The sequence below is a fragment of the Saccopteryx bilineata genome, chromosome 11, assembly GCF_036850765.1.
Source record: "Saccopteryx bilineata isolate mSacBil1 chromosome 11, mSacBil1_pri_phased_curated, whole genome shotgun sequence".
Classification (NCBI taxonomy): domain Eukaryota; kingdom Metazoa; phylum Chordata; class Mammalia; order Chiroptera; family Emballonuridae; genus Saccopteryx; species Saccopteryx bilineata.
Window position 1 is genome coordinate 34,304,679 of NC_089500.1, and position 20,631 is coordinate 34,325,309.

The 20,631-nt window shown below is 33.5% G+C and overlaps 1 protein-coding gene across 6 annotated transcripts in view; it reads left to right on the forward strand.

Annotated features, from left to right (window-relative positions):
- NOL4 (nucleolar protein 4) overlaps nucleotides 1–20,631 on the forward strand; it is a 356,147-nt gene that overhangs the window by 246,342 nt on the left and 89,174 nt on the right. For 3 of the 6 annotated variants that reach the window (XM_066246992.1, XM_066246994.1, XM_066246995.1), the window contains exons 8-9: nucleotides 112–303; nucleotides 17,477–17,590. In XM_066246992.1, coding sequence (XP_066103089.1) covers nucleotides 112–303; nucleotides 17,477–17,590 — 306 coding nt within the window. The remainder of the gene's footprint in view (nucleotides 1–111; nucleotides 304–17,476; nucleotides 17,591–20,631) is intronic. The other 3 variants (XM_066246998.1, XM_066246993.1, XM_066246997.1) reach the window with 1 other exon arrangement.

Here is a 20,631-nt window from a genome sequence, read left to right on the forward strand (position 1 = left end):
AGTGAATGAACCAAAAAAGACTATTTTCCTATCAGTAATCAAGACAGGAAGCTAGGAACAGCAGAGAGCAGCCCTCCAAACCCTTCTCCTCTGTCTCCCTCTTGCCAACAGATGTTTGTCAGGCTGTTTGTAGATGAAAACTTGGACCGAATGGTCCCAATCTCTAAGCAGCCCAAAGAAAAGATCCAGGCTATCATTGACTCATGCAGGCGACAATTCCCTGAGTATCAAGAACGTGCCAGAAAACGTATACGTACTTACCTCAAGTCCTGCAGGCGGATGAAAAGAAGTGGTTTTGAGATGGTGAGTTTTGAATTAAAACACAGCCCTAGATTCCATCAAAATCCCACCTGTAAACCATGACACTATTTTATTTTTCATCTTAGTGTCTTTTTTATTTTTTCCATAACCTCAGGTCAAAGGGGTTTTTGTTTGCTTGTTTGTTTTTCCCCTTCTCCTTTTCATCTTCCTGAAGTATTTACCCCCCTTTGTTTATTCAATAAGGAATACCTTGTGAAACCAGTGCTCACAGGCCCTCCTGATAATCATGTCATAGAAAATGAGGGCGAAATCCCGTAAGAACCAGCATCTCATTCATATTTGTTTTCTTTCTGTTGCTATGAAAGGGGATATAAGGGTTATGAAGTCTTGAACGGAAGCACCAGTCGTTGCTTTAGATGGCATGTGAGAATGGCTTTCTGTGGAATGAAAGGCAATGGATGGATCCATCTAAGTAACACCATTTTCATGCCAATGATTAATAACTAGCAAGGCTTGAAAAAAAAAATCAGGGAAGAAAACTCCTCATGTGAAAAATAAGGCTTTGTTGTACTCACTATATCTGTGTGCTTGTGGGTAGTAACATGAGCTTTTATATCCAGCTGGATGAGATTGTGCTGACGTTCAATTACTTATGGTGAAAACCAGATAGCAATGTTTTGTTATTTTTTAAAACTTGATTCTATTCCACCTTGCTCTCTAATCATCAGACTTATAAATAGTGCATAATTTACCATGTGTTTTCTGATTTCTTTGGTGTAGAAATGTATTGGAAGTTTTCTGAGACCATTTATTTTTCTCTCCTGGCTCCATAAAAGTTAAGACTGTTTGTGTGTAATCTGTGCCTCTCACTTATTTGGTGTGATGGGGTAGGAGTTGGTATGGACGAGCGAGGTTTCTGAGGATGTCACATAGGAAAAATCATTTTTCAGATTTAAATGAAATGACAAAAGTAACAAATCTACTGTCAACTATTGATTTTTCAACATTGGCTTGTTAAAAATATCTTTTATTTTTTAGAAAGAAAAATGACTGTTCTTATAGAAAAGCAGTTGTCTGCCTAGATGGCAAAAAGCAGAACGTTTGGTCCTCAGGGAGCCCTGTTTGGAGTTCCGGATCCACTACATTGTAGCTGTGTGATCCAGGCCAGTCACTTGCACTGCCTGCACTCAGATACCTCTCTGAGAGGATAATAACTCCTAATTCATAAAGCTATGAGAATGATATAAATTGTCACATTTAAAGCTCTGCGAGCCATTTCTGACACAGTAATCACTAAGAAAATCTTAACTCTGAAAATGTTATCAAATATTATTCATTTTATTATTTGAAAAAAAGCTTCCCAAAATGTTTGCATTATACAGCACAGAAACACTCCATTTAAGTAATTGCTTAACTTCTCAGGATAACAGCGTTGAGAAACTATCTGTTTTTGTGGTGCATAAGTCATTCTAAAATATAAATGACATAGCTGTGTCTAATCAAACTAAATTATGACAATGGAGGTGAAAATAGTGGTGATATGATATGAGAGGAGAGACACTTGAAAAAAAGAAGCTAGTTTCCCCACTGCTGAGTGTTTAAGAAATTATCATCTACCCCAGAGTAGAGAGAAGACAGACCAAAAGGATATTTAGCCTGTCCTGTGGTGGCGCAGGGGATAAAGCGTTGACCTGGAATACTGAGGTTACCGGTTCGAAACCCTGCACTTGTCTGGTCAAGGCACATATGGGAGATGATGCTTCCTGCTCCTCCCCCTTTCGCTCTCTCCTTTCTAAAATGAATTTTAAAAAATTAAAAAAAAATTTTTTTAAAAAGGATATTCAAACTGGCATAAAAGCCAGAATTCCTGGCATTGACATCTGATCTGGTTCAGAAACACTAAGTAGTTGATATGAAATTCCAATGAAAATTATGTCTCATTCAGAGTATAAAGTACAATGTATACCTTCCTTTTTCAGTAACAATAAAATAATAATATTATGCAGGGAGAGGCAAAAGTAGGTTTGCAGGTGTGAGTACACAAAACATGGAGTTTATTGTATTATTTTTTAATTATTGTATCATTTCCAAATGTAACCCTACTTTTGCTCCACCCTGTATATCAACATTCATTTTAACAGCATCTGGCATTCCTATTTTTTCCTTATCTTTTAATGTTTAGAGATTATTCTCTTTAGTGTGATTTGTTTTTTTCATGGTAAAATTTTTTATTAATCATTATTTTAGGGAGAAATCATTGTCTTGTAGAATTTTTAATTTCTCTATGGCATATTTCAGACACTCATGGATATTATCATAATTGTATTTATTTATTTCAATGAATATCTGTTTGTTGTAAACCCTGTGATAAGCATATAGAACAATAGGTTGACTATTTCAAAGTCAGGTTGTTTTATAAACTAATCTTATGCTGTATACAAATACTACTAGATTTAAATTTCATCATTTTTATTCATTTATTACTCAATATATGTATAAGGCACATAACTTTGTACAAAGTAATAAGGGGAAATAGAAGAGATGTCTGACCTGTTAATTAGGAAAATATAACATCCTCCCTGATTATGATTCATGAGGTTACAAGTTAAGGGAAGTGAAATGCTCAAGTAATAATATAAGGCCTAATATAATTAAATGTTAAATGAACAACATGGCTGAAAATTGATACTGTAGTTGAGTATATACATTTTTTTATACATTACTCAGTAATGTACTATTGGAAATAAATTAAATCTACCATCTAGTTGATGAATTTTGATTTGTTCCATGTATCATTTCATTGTCATGGAGCATGGGGAGAATTATGTGTCATTTTGAATAATCATCCTTATCTAGAACAGATAAAAAAAAGGCATGAATCGGACAGATCTTAATCACAACTAAATATTGTACCTGAACTTTTGCCATCATAAAATTTAAAATTTGATATAATATCAACAGATATTTTTTAAATTGAAATAACATTAAAGAAAAATAATTTTTTCTCTTATGTTTATTTAGTGTGAGTAGACTTGAAGAAAATGTATCTTTTTCAGTATGTGGTTGTTTTTACATGCAGATTATTCTATAATATTTAACAAATCAACAAGGTAACATAAAGAAATTTCTAATATATTTTTAAATGGAATTGTTAAGTGTAGGATTACTTAGTAAGGGATTTTGTATTATAAAAGAATGGGACATTCGATAAACTCCACTCTTCCAGTTACTGGGGACATGAAGCCAGGAGGCTCCTGAAGTAGAGTGAAATATTGAATTCTTGTGTCCTCCTGACTTTAAGAAATTCAAAGTAATATTTCCATAAAAGTGTTTTTATCACAGCATACTTTTTAACTGTATTTGAGAATCTTGGCATTCACTTTGACTAATATTTTGCTATCATTAATACGAAACCTATTCATGTTTATTTATTCTATACTTTCCCTCAAGAATTTACATTTCATCACACTTTTAATTAGTCAATTAAATAATTAGATTCCAATATTAGTCATACAATAATTAGATTCCATATTTATGCATTCTTATTTAACTGGAATTATCAAGACCCCACAGACTTTGATTGCTCAAGCAGCCAAAATTTGTGTTATCACTATAAATACTTTCTATAATGCATGAAGTATAACTGTATTGTGACACTTTTCTACATATTTTTCACATTTTACCAATTTATTGTTACCAAACATCTCAAATCATAAAATGCTCTGTGTTGAATATAAAATGGCATGTTTTATGAAAAATAAATCTAATAAGTTTAATTCAGGGTATGGTTTTAGTTTTCATTAGAATTTAAAACCCCAATGAGTTAAAAAGCTATTAAATTAATCTATAGACAAAGATATTTAATAGTTACTGATTCTATTGTGTAGCTTTGGCAAACTGCTTTAGCTACTTTTTTGAAGAAGACTTATAGAATGTTCCAGAAAAGAAATGTGTTTCTTAAGGTATCCTGATTGATTCCAAATTCAGGAGCACCTATAATACTATAAGATCATGGAGACAATGCTTTAGGAAAAAGGTGGGGTTGGATCATCTATGTTATGTGATATGATTTCTCTTTTTGTTTTCTGGGTTTGTATTGCGAGAGATGCTTTCACCATGCTTTGTAGGTTTAATGCATTTTTGTAAAATTGAAATGAAAATATTTAGGGGAGAGTCTCTTTGACTCTCAGTCCTTCACATCTCCCATGTCTCCAGTTTTGCCACTGTACCAAGTTAGATCAAATATCCTAGATACTTGAATTCAGAAAACTTAGCCTCTTGAAAAATTACCTATTTATTTGCTTTTTAATATTATGTAATTGACTGTGTGTTTGAAGCCATAACTTTCATGTTCTTTTTTTGTGTGTGTAAAATTTTGCCAAGGATATTGTCCACTAGGCTACTTAATGTCCAGTAATAATGACTATTTCAGAAACTTTTTCTAGAATAGTAATGCAAGAAAAAAAATTGTTTCTCTTGCAGAGATAGAGTGCTTTCATATTTTCTCATCATAGAACTTACTGTACCTTTGTATATTTGTGCCTTGCACCAAGAAGTTCAGAGTCAGGGTCTTTCTAAGGTCCCTGTAATCTTTTTGCTTAATTAATTTTAGTGTGCATAGCTATTTTAGGGGAGAATTGAGACATTAATTTAAAAAACAAATATGTAGATAAACTAATGGTGGAAATACCATTCTTTCATACCATTTTCTAAATTCTCAGTATTTCTTTTTTATTACATCCTATAATATTTTTTTCAGTAATTTTAAAATCTGGTCTTATCATATAGATCAGTGGTAGTCAACCTGGTCCCTACCGCCCACTAGAGGGTGTTCCAGCTTTCATGGTGGGTGGTAGCGGAGCAACCAAAGTATAAATAAAAAGATAAATTTAACTATAATAAGTTGTTTTATAAAGATTTATTCTGCCAAACTTAGCAAAAATCTGACATAAAGTACTTGGTAAGTAATTATTATTATATGCTTTAAGTTGCTGTAACTCTGCTTTATAAATTTTATAAAGTAAAGTTACTTCCCTACTTTATAAATCACCATTACTGTGGAACCGGTGGGCGGTTAGAAAATTTTACTACTAACAGAGATACAAAAGTGGGCGGTAGGTATAAAAAGGTTGACTACCCCTGATACAGACCTTTCATCAGATAATAAATATTTAAAATTTAGGAACTAGTATATTTTCAGGGATTTTGACTAGTCCCATCTTTTGTTTCTACTCTTCTAATGCAGCTCAAAGTAGTAGAGGGGTGGGATTTTTTCCTTAATTCACAGCTTCCCTGATATCAGAAGCATTGCAAAAGCTACAGTGACACTTGCTATTCTTTCTTTAGCAAATAAATATATTATAAAAAATTAATTAGAATGTTTCTTAAAACTAAAACTTTGATCAGAAATATACCCAGCCTTCATACAAGACCTTGATTAAAAACTTTACAAACCTGTACAGCCAGCATTATTTGGAACATTGCTCCATTAACAATCCCAACTCTTAACACATTTTCAGTTTTCCTTCTTCCCTGAGAGGAAAATCTCTTCTGCATATAAAAAATGTTTCCATATTCCAAGGAAATAATTAATCTCATCACTTCCCTTTCACAGTCTGAATCCATCTTTCTTTGCTAAGTTTTCTGAACACCTATTTTATACTCACGGGTCCTACCCATCACCTCCAACTGTGTTGGTTATTCCCCACAGCAAAAATTCTGCTTCTCATCATATTGAATTAGTCCCTAGGAAGATAACGTGATGGCATTGGCCACAAATGCAAGGATTGTATCCTCAATGAAATCAACCCTGTTTTCTTGTTTCCATCTCCCCTCTTTTACTCTTCTTTTTCTTTTGGGTACTTCCTAAAATTCTGAACTTGGCTGTGTACTCCATATGACCCGACCTGCAGCTACAGAGGTCTGTCCCTCTATACTCTACTCTCAAAGTAGAATCCCAGTCATTTACAAAGTTTTGGCATTTCATTTCTAATGTCAGCCAGACACCTGACAAATGTACTGTCATATCTTCTTTGAACTCTTTATAATCTCCATTACTCATTCTCTTCACTGATATTCCACCTTATCTACCAAAGCAATGGTCAAATCCTCTTGACTTGCCTATTTCTGGTACTAGCACCACTGTTGTCATTTATACCAGTGTTCATAAACATGAAATGAGATTTGAGTGTTCATTACACTTATGGTTTGCATGCTACCATTTACTGCATTCTGTTTCTTCTTTCTTTACTGAGTTTCCCAAAGCAGTCCCACAAATTTGAATTTTATCCAGCCCTTCCTACCTCATGCCTTTATTCTTGCATAATCCTTTAAATTCAATTCCTTTCTATTCTCCCTCCTTACCATCTATTCCTAGGCAGGTACAGAACTAGGAACTATGACTGAAAATTATAAAATTTAGGACTTTAAAAAAAGTGATATAAAATTATAAAAAATTAGGTAGAATAATGATTATTTATTTACAGTTAAAATGGTAACATAAACACAGAAAAGAATTTAGAAACAGAAATTTTGAAGATTCAAACTCTCTTCTTTTGACATCTCCTTTTTCAGACACAGTTATATATCAATACTCTTGATTATTACTTACAACAGAGTGCTTAAAACATCCAGAAATTTCAGGCGTCCCTTCAAATCGAGGTATCCTGTTGCCTAAACTTCACCAGTTTTAAGAAAAAATATCCGTTTGCTCCTGGAGCAGTCTTCCTCAATTCTGGCTTTAATAGAGTCAAACATTTGCTATTTTAGGACAAATTCTAATTTGTTTTTACATGTTAGAATATAGTCTTTTAAAACAGAGATGTCAAGTTTCAATTCCTGGCTTAATTGAATCCCTATACAATGTTATGTGATGTTTCTGAGTTTCCATTTTTCAAAAGAAGAGGGCTGTTGGAGTATTACATGTTATAATGTATATAAAATGTTTAGCATACAAACTTGCCTCTGTCTATTCTTTCTTTTAATATACTCAATTAGTTCCTTTAACATAATAGGCCATCATATGGGATTTCTGTTTCTTCTCTCAATGTGTCCTTTCTTGGTCCACTGATTTTTTCCTGACTCAGAGGTTATGGATACTCTTCATTCATTATTTGCTAAATGTATTAAAATTCTAGAATAACTAAGATGTATAGCCAAATAGTTGTAAGAATTACTAAATACTGTATTTTTTTAGTTTTAGCAAAATGTTGACCTCATTCTAAATATATACCCATCCACCATTCCCTTTACAAATAAGTACAAATCCTAAGTTAAATATAATTTTTTAAATACTTCCTAAGCTCAAAAAGAAATTCCCAAATTCCCAAGCCATATAATTAATAGAAAATTCACAGTCAGAATTGTAAGCCCTTATTTTGGTAGAGTTAGTAGACTAGGAAGGTAGAAAAAGGGGAATCTGAGTACCTACTCAAGTTCAGGAGCTGTGGATTTTGGTTTGTGACTAAGCAGGACCATGGACTGAATACTGTACATAAAGTTCAGACTCTGGAACAGTTACTTCTATATTAAAGGAGAATTTAAACATCTAATTACAACTTTAAGAAATAAGAATTATAAGCATTGAAATTAAAACCTTACTAGGTGGGTTAAGTAGAAGATAATAATAAGCCAAAGAGAAAATACATAAACACAAAAATATGAAAATTACTCACAGAAGGGAAATATAAAAACAAACAAAAAAAAGTTAAGCTAGAGTGTAGAATTGAGTAGACAATTGAATCGTAAGAATGGAGCTATCAATCAGCCCTGAGCAGTATAAATAAAAACAAATCCACACCTATGTATATCATAGTAAAAATCACAGACCCAAGATATTCTTAAATGTTACCAGGAAGAAACAAGAGATTACCTAAAGGCCCTGGCCGGTTGGCTCAGTGGTAGAGCGCCGGCCTGGCGTGCAGGGGTCCTGGATTCGATTCCCGGCCAGGGCACATAGGAGAAGCGCCCATCTGCTTCTCCACCCCTCCCCCTCTCCTTCCTCTTTGTCTCTCTCTTCCCCTCCCGCAGGGAGGCTCCATTGGAGCAAGGATGGCCCCGGGCGCTGGGGATGGCTTCTTGGCCTCTGCCCCAGGCGCTAGAGTGGCTCTGGTCGCAACAGAGCAACGCCCCCTGGTGGGCAGAGCCTCGCCCCCTGGTAGGCGTGCCGGGTGCCGGGTGGATCCCGGACGGGCGCATGCAGGAGTCTGTCTGACTGTCTCTTTCCATTTCCAGCTTCAGAAAAATTAAAAAAAAAAAAAAAAAAAAAGAGAGAGAGATTACCTAAAACAGAAGAACAGAATTAACATACATGATATCCTCAAAATAGATGTCAGAGACAGTCTTCAAAGTACTAAGAAAAATGTCTTCAAAAATTTTAGAGAAACTACTTTAATCTACAAATCCATGCACAATTAAACACCGCTTCCAGAGTGAGGAAGAAAGAAACACTCCAACTACTGTGGTTACCATTTGCAAGTTGTCTCTAGATAAACTTAAAAGTTCCTCTAGCAGAAGGAACCTGAACTCAGAGGAAACAATGAAAAATTAGCAGGATTGGTGAGAGAACCTGAAGAAACGCCCCCTGATTTTATAGTCAGTGGATTTTGGTTTTTATCCTTGCTTTACCAGTTGTTACTTGTAGACCTTGTGAACCTGAGCTTTGGTTTCCTCCTGGGAAAATGGAAACAAATGGCACTTACCTGACATATGAAAACCAGCAGCACTTTGCAATAACAATGTAAAAACTCCTAGGTTGCCCAGTATGTGTTATCTGAGGAACATGATAAAATGCAATTTAATGTGAAATTTCATTCCGCAGTTCCTTTTACTGGGAAATCCTCGCTCTCTCAATCCGTTGAACTGCTAGGAGAACTTGAATCAAATTATGTCTTGATCTATTTAACCCACCCACACTTCTAGCTAAGAGCAGCCTTAAATCTTTCTCTCTTCTCTGTGCAAAGTTTACTTGTGGTACCTCTTTTGTAATTTTATTTTATCCTATCTTATATTGCTGTTACTTATATATGGATCTTGGCTCCATAATATGAAGTTATGTTTCTTGAATACTACACTTCTTACTCTGTGCATATCTGTATCACCCACAATGTCGTATATAGTATAGTTAGTTGCTCATGAAAGCTGCTCACTACATGTTCAAGTCAATGGAATTAAAATTATTGAATGAAAGATGAGTGAGTGCGTGGATATTAATGTGTTACTTTGTGGTAGAAATTTGTTGGGAGATAAGCTAACTTGTACTGTGTGTTGTGTGTTTCACAGTATTCTGTTATTGATTATTTGAATTTAAAAGCTACTGCTGACTGAAAACCTAGCCTAATATATTTTAAATCTTTAGGGAGGTTTTCCTCCTAAAGAAGACAGTTATATAACATTTGATTTTAATTCTTTTTTTAAGTCTTTAAACATTGTTTTAAAAATATTTTCCCCTCTTTGGCAATTAGTGTGAATAGGTAGTGATAGTAAATGTATGAATAAAATTTTGTATTGTTTTTGGCTTAACATGTAAACTCTGAGAAAAGATGCTATAATCCATAATAATCATATGTATGAATGTCACTTATCAGAATTAAAAGATGTTTCCTATTGGAGATTTAAATAAATGGTCACTTATTTAAAAATAAACAGATGTCATTTTGGTTGATAATTTTGTTAATCTTCTCCTGATTAGAGCAATTGTCATATGATGTTAGCTAATCTTAGCTTCTAAATATCAAGTATAATACTAAGTATATTAGTATCAGCTATAATTCTCCTTGTATTTGTGAAAGATCATTATTAAAGGCCAAAACATAGAGCATTATTTCATAGTAAAATATTTTTAATCAAACCCTTAATGAAAGTTAATTAGCATTTTTGTTAAAACTATATTTTCAAACTCCTTTTAGATTAGTCAAGAGAATTTTTTTGAAAAATAAAAGTTTAGTGGTTCACATATGGCTGGTATCATGGGCTCAAATGTCCGAGTTTTATGCTCTCTCATTTCTTAACTGTGCTTCTCTGGGTACCAGTTGACCTCTCAGATGGGTTCTTGCTATCTGTTAGGGAATGTTGCCATTGGCAGCTCGAAGCCTCTATTTTTAAAATTTACAGTCCGAGAGCAGTCTTCTGTCATTAGATCCTGGCTCTCATAAAAGGACTTGGATTGGCCCTTTTAGAATCAGATGTCCATCTCTTGGATCAGTCCCTGTAAATAAAGAGATAAGCTCTCATGATTGTGCAGTCCTAAATCATGTGGTTAGGGTCAGGTCAATGAGACCCTTTGCTTATCATTTCCACCAAAACCATAAAGGAGAAGGTGGGGACAATTGACCTGCTATTTTGGTCCACAATACCATCATCTGAAATTTTGGATCATCTATTATTCAGAATTCAGAACATTTCAGATTTTGGAAACATGATAAATAGAGTATATATTCTGTTTATTTCATAACATTCACAGCGTGGTCTGGGAAAACATCCCTTATACAAATATATTATTGTTTCTGCACAAAACATATGACTATGCCCAGAAAGTAGAAAATATTAAGACTAAGTATTTTCATGTCATCTTTTATGCCAACTGAGTTCACCTCAAGTTTTTGAAAAATCAGTTTATACAATATTAGGATTTCAGAATTGCAGATAGAAGGTTGAGAGTCTATAATAAACACACTTTATTAAATGTGTATTATACCCTACATGGTAGGCATTGTACTAGCTTATAAAATAAACTCTATTATAGCAGAGACAGTATTGTTTATCTTCATTTCTTTGGACTTGGCATAGTTCTTGTCGTATAGAAAGTACTCATTAAATATGTTTGTTGAATAAATAAGGATATTAGTGATTTTATGCACAATACTTCACAGAAGTATTTCTAACAACTTCCCCATGATATAGAAATTATTTTTTTCTATTCAGAACTTACTGCCTGAACCTCAGTTTGGCCATTTAGGAAAATAGAGATAATGATACTGGCAGGATGACTGAGGCTCAGAGAGATGAAATAGTAAAAAAAAGTCAGACACATTGCAAGCAGTTGATTGCACAATGATTATCCAAGCCAATCTGATTTAGTTGCTCCACTCTTATGTTATGCAACTGATGTCTACATTCCAGGTTGATGCCATATCCACCGCACCACCACAGGTTAGGCTCTTGATGTCTACCAAATGAAGCTATCTATATAGTTAATAGAAGGGATTCCTTAGGAGCTGAAACTTTCTACATAACCTATAAAAATTATACTTTAGGTGTAGATATTTAATTTGGGGGAGATAGGATACACATATCATCCAAGTAACAAAATTCTTAAATTATGTTTTGATAAAATCATATTAGGAAAAACAATCTTCATTTAGAGTCCCACCTAAATTCTGACTATTGAATAATTTGCTCTAATTATTTTAAAAGAGCTCATTCCACTTACAATCTCGTGTGGATGTCACTGTTGCTCTCAGCCTGGCCGTGTCTAATAGTTGATAAGCTATACTGAAATGCTAGGGTATAGAGAACATTGCCACATTAACCCATGAACAGAATCTTATATTTTTTTATTTCCTTGTACATTTTTATAAGTTTAAAAATCCTTAAGTATCTTACATGTACAGCAGAACTTCAGAGGATGCTGGTCTTAAGGCCAAAAAAAACAGAATAGTTTGTTGGTACGGGGGTTTTACAAGCACATATAAAGAAACACACATTTATACTGTGCCAACAGCAATCACATCCGAAGTCCCCAATTAAAATGTGATTTTTTTGAACTCCAAAAGTTCCATGTGATGGTTTAGCCATCTGTTTAGTGTAACAGCCACAACTGATTTGGGCATAGCTAATTATTATAATAAGGACATTGCTGGGGAAAGATCAGCTCATGCCAATTGAGAATGACAGTTAATTAAGAAGAGATAATTAATGAGGGGTGGTTAGCATTATATTCTGGGAAAGAAATAGTATCAAATCTTCTCAATCTAGGTATAAATCATGTAGAGTAATGTAAAAGATGATAGACATTTTGAATCGTTACGGATTTTCAAATCAAATATGTATATGTAAATATACATATTAATCAATAGCATATTTACTAAGCTATATTTAACCAGAAGTATTGTTTTCATAATTTATCTTTTGAAGTCTTTGCATTTGATTTTTAATTTTATATTTTTGAAATTTTCTTCTTTGTAAAATGAATTTAATGGAGTGACACTGGTTAACATAATTATACAATTTTCAGGTGCCCAGTTCTACAACACGTCTCTGTACTCTGTATTGTATGTTCACTCCCCTCCAGAAGTCAAGTCTTTATTTTGGTCGAAATATATTCTTATCCCCAGTTACATCGCCTCTCTTAGTGCTGTAAGAGGTACTCTTCTGGCCTCATCCCTGGTGGAATCCATGACTACAGCTCTTAACACACTTTGCTGATTATCTGCCAGGAAGACCAAAAGCAGTGATAGAATATGCCCTCTACTATTAAAGGTAGTGAAGGAGAGTTTCCATGAAGGCGGTTTTCAGAACTCAGAATAAAAAACAGTTTTAAATTTCTCTATGACAAAATTGTTCTTATAAGGAACAAAGTTGATTAATTTTACCTTAATACAAGTACTTTTGGATTATAGAAATACTAGAAAGCCCGGCGGTCATACAAAATGACCGCTGTTCTAGATATTATAAATTGTAATTAAAATGATTTGTGCAAAGGTGTCTGCTAATTCAAACTGAATTACCCAGGGCAGGCGGCGAGGAGTCCCCTTTGCTTACTGTCCCACGGGGCTTCCCCCTTCTACTTGCTTAATTGCTTAAGGTAGAGTGCAATGAAGGAAACCACTGGCAGTACATTTCTTAAGAGCCACCGCTAGCTCAATAAATGAAGGTTTTTTAAATAATAAAATGTTAATTCACATGTCAAAGATCTCTTTGTACACAACATTTCTTGTGTAGATCTTTCCATCATTTTTAAGCTCGCCTTGCAGAGGACCATCAATTATTTTTAATTTTACGTCCGTTCTTTCACAAACTCTTGAACAGGCAACATAAAGTTGACTGTGTCCAAATGCAGGCTCAGGTAAAAAAATGCCAACACACTTAAGCGTTTGGCCCTGAGACTTATTGATGGTCATAGCAAAGGCAAGTTTTACAGGAAATTGTCTACGTCTCAATTGAAACGGCAACCCTGTTTGAGATGGAGCCAAATCAATTCTTGGAATGACAATGTATTTCACCTTTAGAGGAGCCAGTCAAAGACTTAGCTATTATAACATTATTTTTCAATTGGAGAACCTCTAGTCTTGTACCATTGCAAAGACCCCTTCTGGTGTTAAGATTTCTTAACAGCATAATAATTGCTCCAATCTTTAACCTCAATTGGTGAGGTGGCATGCCAGAAGGTGGGACTATTTGAATGCCATGGCAGCTTCACCCCATTGGCTAGTACAGTTACGCAAGCAACCAATAAGCTATCGGTGACAAACAGACACTTAAGCTGCATATAATAAAGATGTCATAGCAAAACTGTGGAGGAAAAGTCAACAAGACTTTCATATTTAGTATTTTATAACTGGTGCAGCATAACTGAGCTGAGTGTGTATATTGAGGAGCATTGGCATTGATTTTTGGCTCATTGGTACTAGAACCAAGGGGGTTTTTAGCAGGATTGCCTCACAGGAGAGAAAGAACTCTGCCTGCCTCATCATTCTCACCGTGGGCATAAAACTCAGCTTTACTGTGTTTCATTTATAGTAATTTCTTGTCGCTTCCAGTTGCGTCAATATCAAAATCTGGTTAATTTTGATTGCATCAGTTTAGAACATGTGACAAAACTTAGATAAGTTACATTTTATCTTTGCACTGTTAGTGAAGGGGGGTTGAAAGAATTAACGAGATGTACAGTATTAGGATTTCAATCACTTTAACAGAAGGATTTTAGAGAGATCCTAATATATTATTTCTGAAATGTGAAATGGATTCCTCTATAGGAATGGGTAGTATATGTGAGAGTTAGACCTTTATTTAAACACACTGAGGTCCTGTGAAGTGAGAATACATTATTTTTTACTAGAGATTATTCCCAATTTTCATTAGATTTAGATATTAATTCAGGTGTTTCCACATACATAGTTATATGATTCTGAGCAGGTTATATACTCTCTCTTATAACTTCAATGTATTTTTCCTAAAGTATGAATAATTCATAGTTTTCTCAAGTTGTTTGAGAGACTAAACTAGATCATAAATCTTAAGTTTTTGTATTAATGCCTACACGTCCTAAGCACACAATAGGGAATAAATTATTAATATTTATTTTAAAATTAGATTATGGTATTGGTTTCCTACCTGGAGGTACATATTCTATTATATCTTTGAGATATAATAAATTCTTTGAACTTATATATAATATAATCTTTAAACTCTAGCAGATTTTTAAAATTTATTCTTTCTGCTTTTCGATGAGCTTAAATCTATTATTATGATTGCAATACTTACAGGTAAAAGGCTATCTTCAGTTGGTTTATTTTTTAGTTGAACAAAACAGTTTGTATGTCAAGATTTGTTCTAGGATATCTTATATTATTAATGACAAACTATGTAAAGACAGTGAAAGAGCTGAGAATTGGGAGATATGAAACCTGGATTCTGTCTCTAGCTCAATTTGTCCTTTAACAAAATACTTATTTTGTTTCTTCAAACCATGGAGAAAAAACTTGTTCTGAATGCTTTCTACAGCCATGTACTGTTAACTTATAATTCTATAATAAACTCAGAACAAATCTATTTCCAAAATTATGCTTTTTAACAATTCGCAATTTCTAATCATAGATTCTGCTTCTACTTATTTTTCCTACTTAATAGAAAAGAAGGAATGACTACTTTATCTTGAAGTTGATTATTTTCCTAAAATTTTGAAATATTATCTAGTAACATTTAAAAATATCTAGCTCCATTCAGCATGGATATTTTTCTAGTTTCTGAGAAGGCCAATTTAATATGTCTGGGAAATCCCAACTCTATCATTTTCTCTGAAAAGAGAATTATATAAATTATCATGTATAACAATTTGTACTGTTCTAATAAAAGTCATTTTCTATTTTATTTTTTAAAATTAAAACAGAAATTAAAAAGAGATGCTACTAATATTAATTGAAGGGATATTTTACCTTGTTCTCTTTGCTCAACAAATTTTTATGCATTTAAGAAATTGTTTATTACTCAAATTAATCAGCCTAAACATTATATATTTTTATATATATAATTCAAAAAATATTCTTAATTTTAAATAAAGAAACTAATAAAGAGAGAAAAATGAAGTTAGTAAAAACAGAAATACTGTACATCTTTCTGGATTTCATGTGGCTATCAATAATTATTTTATTTAGATTCTCTTGATTCAGTCCATAGATCCAAATGAAGGGTCTAATAATACAGTTTATAAAGACGTGAACATTCACTTCTATCTGAATAATTCTAGCTACAGTCTAATACATAGTTTTCTTTTTTCATTATGGATTCTTTTTATTCCAATATTCCCACAATACCTTCTCCTTATAATGTAATTCAACTGAAAAGGAACCTAGTGTACCTAAGTCCCATGTGGTTTAGTTTATAATTTTGAGCCATACTGTGGCCATCATCTTTTAATGAGACACTTTTTCTGTAGCTTAATATATTTCTAATTCTGGGCTGAGTGACTTTATCTATATGCACTGAAGTACAGACTGAAATCAAGAAGCAATATTAGTTTAAAAATTATATTTACATTTTTATGGCAATTTTTTTAAGTTTACCTCATTTGACCCTTCTCTGTCTTCCTAGAACCCAGTCTTAGCTTTCTAACTTCCTCCTCAAATCTCTGCTGCTGTATTTTCCCTGCCACCTCACAGGGTCTCTCGTCTCTTTCTTTTGCAAAAATTACATTCAAAATATTTTAATGCTCTATTGTCTATGTTGCCTAGCCATCATTTGAGACATCTCACAGGATTAGCAGGTAGAGATGATACCCTATACCTTTCCTACCTACAGAGGTAGGAAAGAGGTATCTTTGGTCTACAGAGGTTACTTTGGGGTGGAAAGCATGAGGAAATCCACGGAGCAGCTACAGAAATTACTTCCTGGTTCAAGCAAGGTCAGAGACTGGTCTCTTTTTACACTACACAGATTCCATTGAGGAGTATTTGTTAAAACACTATAGTCTGGAAAAACAACACAGGTCTCTATTAGTTCAGAGCTTCCAATAAATGGCATCCATACATATTTTAAATTGAGATTTTTGCAAACCTAAGGTGGCATGCCACTGTGTATACTAGATTCCCAAAGGAACTTTGATTTTGTAATTTCATATTTTGCTATCTCATTTGGTTTACTTTTCATATTATTTCTTAATCTTCCATTGACATATCTTCATTAAAAAACTGTTCAATATCATTAAGTACTTCATTTTTTAGTTAGAAGATTTTGCATGTTTTTATGGGGAAAGAATGGGAAACTTTTCTGATGATCACAAATGATATGGAGAGTTGAAAACAATTTATAGTTAATTAGGATTTTAGTTGGGGTTTTTATGTGTGCTACATAGAAGATGGATTTTTAACAAGAACCTGTTAATAATATTAACTCAGATATTATAAATAAAACATGTAGGCACACACAAATCTCACATCTAAAATATCAAAGTTTTGTTAAATCAGAATTGTTCTAGTACTGACTTTCTAGTTTGTGTTTAAACTGAAGTATTTTTAAAAGGATTTAATCATATCAGTTGTTACAGCTTAGACTGTAAATCTTCACATTTCATATTAATATTGTTTGACCTGGTCTAAGTGTCTAGTTTTTCCAACTCAGTTTCAGCCCTGTCACTTGTTTTTGTTTTGTCTTGTCATATGTTATAAAAAATCTAAAGAACTTGTTTTATTTGCAAAACCCAGTCAGTACTTTTTCCACTGCCTGTTCACACTTCAGCTTAATGGCCCAGACTAAATACTCATGACTATGGACTTATGAGATTGAATGATGGATCTGTGTAGCAACTAGCGCTTTAACCTCTAACTAGCTTTCATTTTTCATCTTTTCAATTTCCATTTCCTCTTTTTATTGGAATAAGTTGAGTTGAAATAAAGGGATACTCCTGCACAACCTGTAAGCTCTTCTGAGAATAGCATTAGCCTGTAAATGATACTGTTAATAATTGTTTTTCATGTTTTTTTCTCTCTTTTTTTCTTTATAGTCGCGACCTATTCCTTCCCACCTTACCTCAGCAGTTGCAGAGAGTATCTTGGCTTCAGCCTGTGAGAGTGAGAGTAGGAATGCCGCCAAGAGGATGCGTCTGGATAAACAGCAGGTACTGAGCAGTCTTGTGGTCTGGTGCACGCCCACTATAGCAAATATTGTTCATTTAGTCTGATTTATATAGAAGAGTGAAAATTGTTGAATGGATTTTGAAGTCCACAAAGGTAGAGTTTTTATGTCTTTATGATAAGAATTTAAACTTAAAAATTCACATTCATGAGCTCAATAGAGCTCTAGCGACAAAAATGATCTGTGGTGAAAAATGAACAGTTGTAAAATCAATGAATTCTAATTCTGTTTAGTATCCTATTTGAAGGCTAACTATTCAAAAAACAGTTTCTAAATGATCACTTACAACCAGTTTTATAAATTTACCTGATTGCTTATGATGATGATCTGATTGTGTTAATTTTTAATGAATATCAACGTCTCTTTAATTTCCTGTGGTCAAACTGCTAAATGTCAATATGTTGTGCTAGGAATGGTAAAAGCACAACATAATTTGAAAGACAAGAATAAAATGGGAATATAAAATAATTAAAATCTATGACCTGGTCTGACTTCCACATTAATGAATCATTTACTGTATACCCAGTAAGTGTCAACTTTCTGTATCTCTTTTCCAAATCTATGTGGTGTGGATGTGTAGAATTTTTTGTTTGTTGTTCACTGATGTTTCAGTTAGTTTTCCCCTTGGTTATCTACATTTGTCTCTCTCCTCTTCTTATGTCTAGTATGTCTTTTCTTTTTCTCTCTAGCACCCTTTCTTATCCATAATAAGAATTAAATTATAATGTATAGTTTAAGTACTACACTTAATTTAAATATTACACATAAAAGTATGCTATATACTGACTTTTAAATTATTTTTATAACAAATGATCTGAGTGCTTCATATTTCTAATTGAGGTTGGGATGAGAAGATTAAATAGTCAATTCAATTTTCTTTTTCCTATGAGCCAATGAGCTTCAAAAAAAAAAATAGAAATGTTTTTCTATTCCCAGCTTACAGTATTGAAAAGTATTTCAGAATGACAATAGTTTTGAAATTATATGTGTTTATTTTTAATATGGCATGTACTAATAATTTTAAATAATGCAAAAGATAAAGCCTTTTAGTTAAATTAAAAAATATTATTAGCCTCAGATAAAATATGTATGAAAATGCTGATTTTGAATTTAATTTTTTTGCTAACAGTATGTGCTCACATCTTTGTGTACTCAGTTGAGATTTTTATCATTATTATAACTAAAATTTGTCTTACTTAAAATGATTTATAGCACTAATATGAACAAGTGTAAACCCACTTTTGCCCCACCCTACCAACTAGCATAGTGATTAAGATTACACATTTTGGAGTTAAATGCATCTGGTTTTGATTCTCAGCTCTACTCTTACTAATTGTGTGACCTTCAGAAAGCTTTTCAGTTTTCTCTACCTCAGTTTCTTCATATGCAAGGTAACAAGAATAACAGTGATAATCCTATTGGTTTGTTGTAAGAACTCTAAATGACAGATTTATGTTATGTGCTTAGCATTTTGCCTGGCACATAGTAAGCATCAATAAACTCAACTTAGAAGAAAAGATTTTAACTTAATTCCTAGCTTTTCTGTTGCATTGATATAAGTAAAACAAAAACAAACAAAAGCATTAATAGTACTGCCAGTACTGTCACTTCTATAGGAGTTTTGAAATCAGAGTAAGTCTATTTGAGAGATAATAATTCTAGAAATTGAAATGCAGGACTTTGAGATTGATTGGGCTTTCCTGGTTGCCATCTTGCCATATATCCACGTAGTCTACACTCTAAAATATTGCTGCATAGTATAAGTCATATGTAGAGTTATGACTCATTCATGTTATATACTACCTGTGATATCACTCTGCAGTATCCCCCAAAGTTTGTCATCTACCAATGTGTGGTTAATTACTTAATCATTGTGGGCCTAAATGAGGATATAAACATCAAATTCATAGATTTACTTTGAGGATTTAATAAGGCAGGATAGCTGAAAGCATAATGTGCTTAATGAGTTTGTATATTGCTAAATATATATTCACCATTTGCTAGACTACCTCAAGTGGTAGGGAAAATCTCACCTCCAGTACTGAAGATCTATTTACTAAAACATGTGTCCTGTTGTCAGACAGCTATAATCATTTTGATGGTCTCTAAATTGAGATGAAATTTGCTTCCCAGAGCTCCTACCCATTGAAGAAAAACTGTTAGCAATAATGAAAAATGTGATTTTTTTTACTACTGTCTTAGGAGTAGGGATGAGAATGGGAAGGGGACCAATGGTCCTTGACCCTACTTCCCATATTAATTATTTCTTTTTCTATGTCCTCAACAACCCCATGAGAGCAAGTATTATTATTCTCATTTACATGTGAGGAAATTGAGGCTGAGAGAAGTTGGATGATATGTACAAGGTGCTGAGCTGCACGAGCAAGTCAGGGTATAAGTTCACATGACATGAGGCTGGCACTTGCCGTCTCTCTGCACTGTGTACCTTTTCATTATGTTCACTGAGGGAAGAGCCATTTCAGGAACAAACTCTTCAGACTCATACCACTGTGCCTTTGCTCACAATGTTTTTGACGGTATGGTTTTTGTTGGAAAATTATCCGCTTTATTCCCAAGGATTTTTGCACTCTTCCATAACTAGGAAACCAGGTTCACCCAGTAAGCAAAGTTATTTCAAGAATGATGTTTCTGTCTTAATATGAGCTCAAAAGAGGTTTACAAACTTCCTAAAGTACTTCACACCATCCAAGGAACGGGTAATTGGATCTAAGCCATCTTTGCCCAAGTAGAGATAGCCAGAGTTCTCTTGGGTGCTGGCAATGAGATCATCTTTTGCTGTGAGCATTCTTAACCCAACTCACACTTCTTAGAATTCCCAGTGATGCACAGATTCTTCACTGTGCCCTGCCTTTCTGTAGGTATATGAAAGCTCAAACCCTGGATAGTTAAAACTGGATTCTATATATTAAACCAGATATTTGTGACATGTGGTGAGCTGTAAATATGTATGCTCCTCCAAATTTATGAAGTTTAATGAATTAATTGGATTTTATAAAGCTCTTA